General features: G+C 36.1%; 1 protein-coding gene across 15 annotated transcripts in view; it reads right to left on the bottom strand.

Annotated features, from left to right (window-relative positions):
• Nucleotides 1-4,366: 4,366 nt before the first annotated feature.
• Nucleotides 4,367-8,521, bottom strand: part of DOCK9 (dedicator of cytokinesis 9) — a 129,823-nt gene continuing 125,668 nt past the window's right edge. For 14 of the 15 annotated variants that reach the window (XM_035318815.1, XM_035318886.1, XM_035318919.1 and 11 more), the window contains 3 exons: nucleotides 8,278-8,378; nucleotides 8,001-8,139; nucleotides 4,367-5,671 (listed from right to left, as the gene is read on the bottom strand). In XM_035318815.1, coding sequence (XP_035174706.1) covers nucleotides 5,549-5,671; nucleotides 8,001-8,139; nucleotides 8,278-8,378 — 363 coding nt within the window. In that variant the 3' untranslated portion in view covers nucleotides 4,367-5,548. Of the gene's footprint in view, nucleotides 5,672-6,248; nucleotides 6,257-8,000; nucleotides 8,140-8,277; nucleotides 8,379-8,521 lie in introns of all 15 variants that reach the window. The other variant, XM_035318845.1, reaches the window with a different exon arrangement.

The following is an 8,521-nucleotide window of genomic DNA, read 5'->3' as shown; positions in this document are numbered from 1 at the left end:
AACATCAGCTAAAGAACCACCAATGATTTCACTCTACTTTTCAAAGTTTAACTTCAGCTAAATTTAGACCTAAAAGATACCATTAAGTTCTGAGTGAATGCCCGCAGCCTGAGCTGACTAAGGAAGCAATAAATAACGTCTCCTTACTGTAAAGGATATCTGACAGAAGACATCAAGCTCTTCGGAACTGAGCACCATCAGTATCACTCCGTGTAGTGGTTGAAGGAGGATTAAGAATCTTTATCTGATTTTCTAATCTGAATTTGCTTGGCTTCAGCATCCACCCTCTGTGGTCTTCCTTAGCCAGATTAAAAAAGCCTCACACCATCCACTGCACTCTTTGGCGTGATTACTTTTGTATTTTACAGCCCTTCTTGATTTTCTGCTTGGTGAGTCAAAACATTCTCCCTCCAGATGTCATGCCATTAAAGACTTTCTCTCCCTCAAAACCTTTTTTTCCTTACTCTTTCAAATTCTTGAGTTCAACATTTTAAAACCTTAGCCCCAGTATCTTCCCAATACACGATGTTTTCATACTGGTTTCACACGTGCTGTACAGCAGGTAAGCCCACCCTAATACATTCCATTTATATCCACTTGGTGCATCAGCCCTCTTTGCCACAGAATTACATTAAAAATTTGCTTATGGCAAGCTGTTTGTCTGGAACAATCCTCAAATGCTTTTCTCTGTTACCATTTCCCAAGTGACCACTTGCACACTTAATTTTCTTTTCTTGTTTCTAGAAGCATTGTAGATTGCAATGCCAACATACTGTGCTTAAGGTTCTCATCTGAGAAAACGACCTTCGTTTTCACACATTTTAAATCATTGGTGTTTGATATTTTTTTCTTTTGGTCGTTTCTGGACTACCAGTGTTAAATAGCACGGACTACCAATGTTAGATAGCGCCACAATTACTTTCTAGAAGAATTCCCTGGTGTATCAACGTGTGATTTTCCAGCAATGGTCTCTGAAAACGTTTGCCAGACTGTACTTCGACACCCGGACACCTGGCATATTGTGAAGGCCCACTGACATCAGACTACCAGGCAGTGCTGTAGGGAGTTGTAGCAGAACCAGGGAGACTGATATTTCCGTGCATATTTCATTCAAACCAATATCGGAGCAGGAGAAGTAGCAAGGGTTGAAGGAACAGCATGTATTGATAACCAAGGACATGATTAACAGCAATCGGACTGGTAAACACTGTGGAATGTGCTGCATCAAGACCAGAAGGCCTGGGCTCCGATAGCACTACAGCTTGATTTGTCAGCAGAAGACCGGAGATAAGAGGAGGATGGCAGGGAGGTTACGGAGGTTACAGCCCACCCCCTGTGCCAGTCAGCTTCCTGCTGTCCCAGCAGGAGGAAAGGCTGTAGCCATAAAGATAGGCAAACGAGGAAACACGGGCACCAGAGAGCAACCTCCCCTAAGGTTTATGTGGGATGAGGTAAGCAGGATTAAGGTGGAAGATCACGCTGTAATAGCTGAAGGGTATAAGCACCTGACTGAAGAAGGTTTTCATTGCCAAGGAAGGACCCAGATGACTCGGCAGTCGCACAGCAGTCAGCATTTTTAATCTTCTGTGGGGCTCCTCAGCCAACCTTGGTGCAGCTCAGGAGTACACGGGTTTGAGAACAGGACCGGATGAAATCTGTGACAGTAAACCTGAGTGACCAAAATTAGTTTGCTTTAAAATAAATACCACCTTTCCTTTCCTTGTGGTCTTGGATTTTGACATGTTAATTTCCTACAGGACAACGTACTACAAAGTATCCTCTAAATTTACAGTCTCTGCAAAGAGCAGAGACAGCTGGGCAGCTGTTCAACTAGACCTATTGTATAAGCCTCTCTTTAGTTCCTATTTATTTAAATCTCATACTAGGTCTTCCAGTGTCTTGTTTCTCACCAGTACCACACCAAGTGGTAATCCTCCCACATGCCTTTTTTTTTCCCCTAACAATGTGAGCAAAATTCTCCAGTTTCCATCCACCAAGACCTGTTTTAAAGGAACGTTAGCAGACTAGAATCTTTCGGCTGACTCTTACTACACTTGGTTTCAATTTTTAGGCCTGTAGATAATGAATACATACCAGAAATAAAATTCCTTTTGGATTACAAGTGAACTATGAAATATTTCATCATATTCATGTGAAAATTTTTTTGACTGTTTCTAAAGATAAAATACAAGCTTTTGGAGCATATCTCCACACTAAATAATCTGACCTTTAACCATCTGCCTAGTAATGAGACCACATCATCACTAGCCAGTATTTCAGCCAAATGCATTGGTATCTTCAGCTGTGCAAGATAGGTTTTGCTAACAAACACCCTACGTTCCTTAGCAATCTTCTGTACTTTAATTTCTATTTCTGCTTTCCATTTAAATATTTTTTTAAATGCTAATCTTTTATCACTACTGTCTTCAAGTTCATCCAGTCATTAAAAAAAAAAAAAAAAGCATACATTTATTTAATTAACAATTTGTTGAGATTTAGTCTTTTTTTTTTTTGGGAGTAAGCATAAATTTAATTTTAGGGTAATCACTGCCAGTTGGTAACATATTATCAAGTTCTGATCACAGGTTTCTAGACATACACCAAAACCCATGAATTATTTAATTATAATAAACTATAATCCAAAATGGATGTGTTCTGTTAAGATGTAATGGTTTTCTAAAAGCCACCAAGTAGGTGTATTATACTATTGGCTGTATGACACTTCAAGCGAGCCTCTCAACATGAAAGAACATCTCCCCTCTCCGCCCCCTTGCAGTGTGCATGGCAAGTTAATTATCCAATTCTGAGCTTTAACAATAAAGATCTTTGCCAATATGTTGCTATGCCATGCTTTATCAGTCAGCACATTGCTTCATTTCTTTTCCCGTTCCAATGGTTCTGAGTCACCAGTCTCCCCAAAACAGATACTGCATTTTAGTGTGGGGTGTTACCTCCCCTATTTTGTCTTCCTCGAGCAAATAAATGGGTTTTAAAACAAACACAAAAACAAGCAAACAAACAAGTTACATCATCACTCCAGGCATATTTAAATAGATTATTTCAAGGCTTGATTATGTATTTTTTACAGTATGCTGTGATGAGAAGATACTCGTCTGTTTCAAATCAGCTCACAGAACAAGGGTCCATTGCTGGTGTTTTAAGTAATCTGAAAAAAAGCAAACAAAACAAACAAACAAAAACCCAACCCCACCCAGCCCTCAGCAGGCTGCTAATGGATGAACAGAAGTTTTCTTTTTTGTCACAGGCGAAACAGTTATGTTGACAGATCTTCCACTTTATTAGACAAATTATAAAAGGTGTTTGTGCCCTTATGTTCCTTGTTATCATTATGTTTAAGGTGGCTACTAAAGCTTCACTAAATCAAAGACAGCTCTGCACTTGTCTCTTGCTAAGCAACATTCAGAGATTCCTGAGAGTTATGGAATGAGCAACAAAGTGAACAGTTTCGCTTAACTAAGGTCCTTTTCTTGCAGTTATCTGTATGTCCTTGAGAACTTCTTATCTATTCCATTTACAACTCATGCAATTGAAAAAAATGACTTGTTACCTAATAAGCTCTGTCAGAAGTTTCAGCTCCCTCAGTAGATGTGCTAAGAACGTTGACTAGCGCAAAGGATGCAGCCAGTTCCTGTTCAGATTTCTTCTGGGCTTCAAATTCCATTTTTTCAAACACTAAAAGCCAGCTTGAGCATACTCAGCAGTTACCAGCATCTGCTCATACATAGACAGATAACTGTTCCAGACTGATAAGCATCTTTTTTTTTCCCTTCACACACTTGAAAAACATCTGACCACTCACTTCCATTAATTTGAAAATTATGTTGGTGTAAGGCTGGTTAAATCTTATACTAATTCTTAAAATATTAAATGGAAACTAAACATAGCTGGAAAAAGCAGAATTTTCCAGTGCCAGGATGAGTTGTTTGGAAAAATCTTTCATGTTTAATGCTGACGTAAGAATTTCATGTTATGCTAGAGAAAATGACAGTAAACCTTAAATTACATTGGAAAAAAATCCTATTGTCATCTGATGAAGAGTTTTGAAGACTTCCTAATATTAACTGTAACAGTGAATAACAACCTTTAGTTACAACATATTACTTGGGTCAAACATGATGGATGCAAAACTCACGTCTTAACTAATAACCTACAATCCTCTGTTGTCAAGAAATACAGAAAACACACCAGAATGTTCTGCATCTAATCTCACACTTCGGCTACCAAAAGCCTTTCTTTCTTTTTTTAATTCCCTGCCCCCCAGCCCCCCCCCCTTTTTTTTGATCAAGCTTTCATCTTTTCCCAATCTCGGGGACACATCTAAAGTAAAAACCAGAGCACACAATGAGAAAAGTAACTACTTTTTTCTTTTTAATATAGATGTAGTACAGAATGTTTAATTACAGCAGGACAGTGCTTCCAGTTAAATAAAATTAAAAACCTTTATTTTCCCCAAATATAAAATTACTAAATTAATGTCTTAAAAGAATAAGAATATGGAAAAAGCTTTAAATTATACCACCATTTACCACAGTAACCATGATCACCAATTACATACTTCATTGCTTTGGCAAAAAAGTGTTTTTTTTTTTTTTTGTTTTTTTTTTTTTTTCTTTTAATAAATGCATATAAACCTAACATAGCAAAGACTGTATACATCTTTATATTGCACTTATTTATATACAGGAATAAATGAACTGTAAAGTCTGCATATACTTGGAATGAGCAAATTTTCACAATAAACTGAAAGCATGATAGGAGCTGGTATGAATATTAAAAAATGTTTAGAAATGTAATACATTTATGTACAGACTGCATGGACTGTATTAACAAACAATATGTACATACCAGTTTACTATACTATTGATATTTTAGAATAACTCCTTGTTCATTAATACAGACCTTTGGTTGTATTTAGTTGTTTAGTAAGATCCAAGCTCACGTACTTCCAAAATGCAACAAGGTATAAAATAAAGCACAACAATTTGCCAAATGGTACAAAAACTACTATTGTCAGTTCCATTAAACCCAAAAAACTAGTGTCTCTGTCTAGTCCCAAAATAGTTCTTGTACTTGAAATCAATCTCTATGTGCCATACACAAAAAGAACACCTGAATGTTACATATCTGCAAAATTACATCCCACAACACTTTTTGTAATGTGCAATTCATTTTGATAATACTTCCTAACGAAAGAGAGAAATTTACTTCAACATTATAACTTCCCAATACGCACTTCTGCGATGACACTGTGAATATTTTAAATGTTACCGGCAAGATTAAAAAATATATGTGCGTCTCCTTTACTTACTCTAAAAAACTATTACCAGTAATTGCTATTTGCTTATCACTGTCTACCTTGATATCTAAGTGTGCTCAGACTTTCATATGAATTATGCAGTTTGTACGTGCCCAACATTTAGCTTCAAAATCATCCTGAGTTTGCACACAATGAAGCAAATCCACATACTTAAACAAAAACAAAAAAGCCCCCAACCCCCAAAAGCAAACACCATACTTTACAAAACAATCATGCAACTGAAGAAGAACTGGGCATCCCATGAACTGTTGTGCTTGTTGGAGTTCCACTTATGGCGTTGAAAATGTGTAGCGAATTGGGCATAACATTGGCCTTCTCTTCAACCGGAGTAATCTTAAAATGGAAAACATGCATTTACCAAAGCGTTCCAAAAGGACATGAGCATTTATAAGACAGCTATCTAAACACAGCTGTTGATAGTCACCAAAAAATCTTAATTCTTAACAGCCATATGTTTACCGACGCCACATTTAGAAATATGAGATACATCAATTGTGTGATGTATCTCATATTTCCAGGTATGTGGCTTTGGCACTAAGACAGCTTTTCTATCACCATCAGTACAACTAGATTCTGTTCTTTCAAAATACTATAAATTTTGTGCTCATCATGCCTGAGACAGCATTTTCTGAGTTAATATAGACTTGCAAAAGATTACTGGAAGTACTACTCTCAGCTGTATAACAGAATCACAGACTGATTGAGTTGAAGCCCCCCTACCAACTTCCCTGGCTCAAGCAGGGTCACCTAAGAGCACCTTCTCACCTATAGAACGAATAAGAGGAGAAAGAGCAAACTTGTTCTGAATAAGGTATGCTTTTTATGACGAAAATGAAGATTCATCCTTAGCTAGAAGGAATTATATAAAGATTTAGACAAACTAAGAGCAAAAGTAAAGAAAATTAATTACCATCCCATCTGATCGTATTTGCAAGCAGCAGAGGGAAAAGAAGAAAAGTCCATTAAGATTTTCTCTATTTTCATAACAACATTTTTGCAATTCTTTAAACACCACACTATTATAAGAGAGCTTTTTTTTTTTCTTCCAATAACAGAGCAAAACATTGTGAGATATTTTTTTCTTTCCAAATACACCAAAGGGCAGGCATATAAAGTTGACATTTTTATAGATTTCAGTGAAGGCCTTCATGATTCTAAGACTTCAAGGTGTGATGAATCTTTTTTTTATAATTTTTTACATGGCATGTTTTAATTATTTACAACTAATTACATTTGTATAACAAAGCACAGTAGAAGACCAGTCGTACACATTACTACAGTCAGTGATGTACTTTCATATTCTGTTCACACTGTCTTACAGTGTCAGTTTGCTCCTTGTCTCTGCTCACTCTTAGCCAATTTGATTTACTCCTAAGGTTTCGGGCCTTATATGCTTTTTCTTATCCTCAGTCTTTGGAAACTCACACGTGAAAATTTTTTAAATATATACATCTTGCACTGAGTTCAGCAATATTTCTTGGATCATAATAGACTAATTTGGAGATGTCAAAAAATAGTAAATGGGTAAAGTTGTTGTATGTCTGAAGGATGTAAACCTGAGAAATGCTGGAAGATTAATAGATCATTTAAATGACAACTAGACAGAATGCCTCGGGTAGGTCTTGATTTTTCACATAAAATTTGATCCCAGAGTAAAGCCTCTTTTATTTGTAAAGATGAAGGAAACAGAACTCCTCTTTGCATCAGCTGTTTATCCAGACTGGCATGCACTGGTTCCTAGGTCTAAGAAAAGATGCTGTTATGGCCATACATTTAAGGAAGTCTCATAGAAATATGTATTAGTAAGGTAAAATATTTAAGAAAACACAGGTATTTCTTGTGGGCCAGAAATACAAGTCTTGAGGTAAGACCTATAAGCCACTCTGGGGCTCTAGGAAAAAATTATACAAATAACAGTGCATTAAAGAAACAGAACCTGAAGTGATGAGTGTGATGAATAAAAACTTAAAGGAAGTAGGCATTAACCATGAATCTTTGACCTCTCCCATACTCCTAGAGATAATATCCTTGCCTCTGAAGTCAGGAGGCATTTCTACCACAGATTCTAGATGCAAGGTCCTTAATCTTGTTTGTAGAGAGTTCTGTTTTTTTCTTTTCCCATATCTCCAGCTTGTCTGTAGTTGGTTCCATCAAGAAAATGTGTAGAAATACCTCTTGCAAGATGGCTTAACTCTTTCTTGCAAAAGCAAATGCTTACATCTTCAAATCTCAATAAAAAGGGTTCAGCTTGCAGATGAAATTACCCTACAGTTATCAGGAAGTATAGATTAAAATGAACTTTCTGGATCACTGAATGAAGATCCCTGTAGATGCATTAAGTATGAGTGACACATGCATTTGTGTCATTAAATTTGTTTTTATCTTTACTGTAATCTTACTCTCCTAAGAAAAACATACTGATGCCAACAAGATTAATTTTCTTAATGCATAGGACTTAATTCTGAAGATCAAGAAAGCACCTGCAGAAAATTCACACACAGAAAAAAGAGAAGTTCCAAAATTCCATGATATGCTTAAACTCCAATAGAAATAAAACCAACACAATCTTCTGATGTAAAGCATAATGTACACTTTTCCTACTGGCTTCACATTATAGCTACGTTCTCAGTAGTGGTATATATAAATTAATTTCAGGACATACTTGTTCATGCATTATTTCAGAAAGCTCTTTCGCCATTTCTCTGTAGTTGGCTTTCATTTCTTCTTGATATTCCAACTGATCTTCCTTTATAAGTCGCTCATTTATACCGAGAGCATGCCCACAAGCTTCAACAAATTGCCTGATTTAGATAAAATAATAAGAAAGATCTCAAGAAGGAATACAAAATCCAAAAGAATAATTCAAAATGCTAGACTAAACTTTATTTAAAAAAATATTTCATTGAATTCTTATCTATTTATTAAAAAAAAAAAGGTACCTAAAAACTTCCTTTAGGAGCTTCACTTTATTGTCTGGATATCTTTTGGTGTTTGTGTCATCTAAGAAAGCTCTTGCATATGCTAGTGGACCAGCATTAACCTAAGAACAAGAATTACAAAATAAAGTCAGTTCTCTGAAATACTTTCTTAGCAATAACAGATGACACAGGTGAATGCCTGATTTAAATTTCTTAGAACACATTTGAGTTCAAATAAATAAATAAATGCCCTCCCTTTCCCCCT

This window comes from Oxyura jamaicensis, chromosome 1 (assembly GCF_011077185.1).
Source record: "Oxyura jamaicensis isolate SHBP4307 breed ruddy duck chromosome 1, BPBGC_Ojam_1.0, whole genome shotgun sequence".
Lineage (NCBI taxonomy): Eukaryota > Metazoa > Chordata > Aves > Anseriformes > Anatidae > Oxyura > Oxyura jamaicensis.
This window is presented reverse-complemented; position numbering and strand designations above follow the sequence as displayed.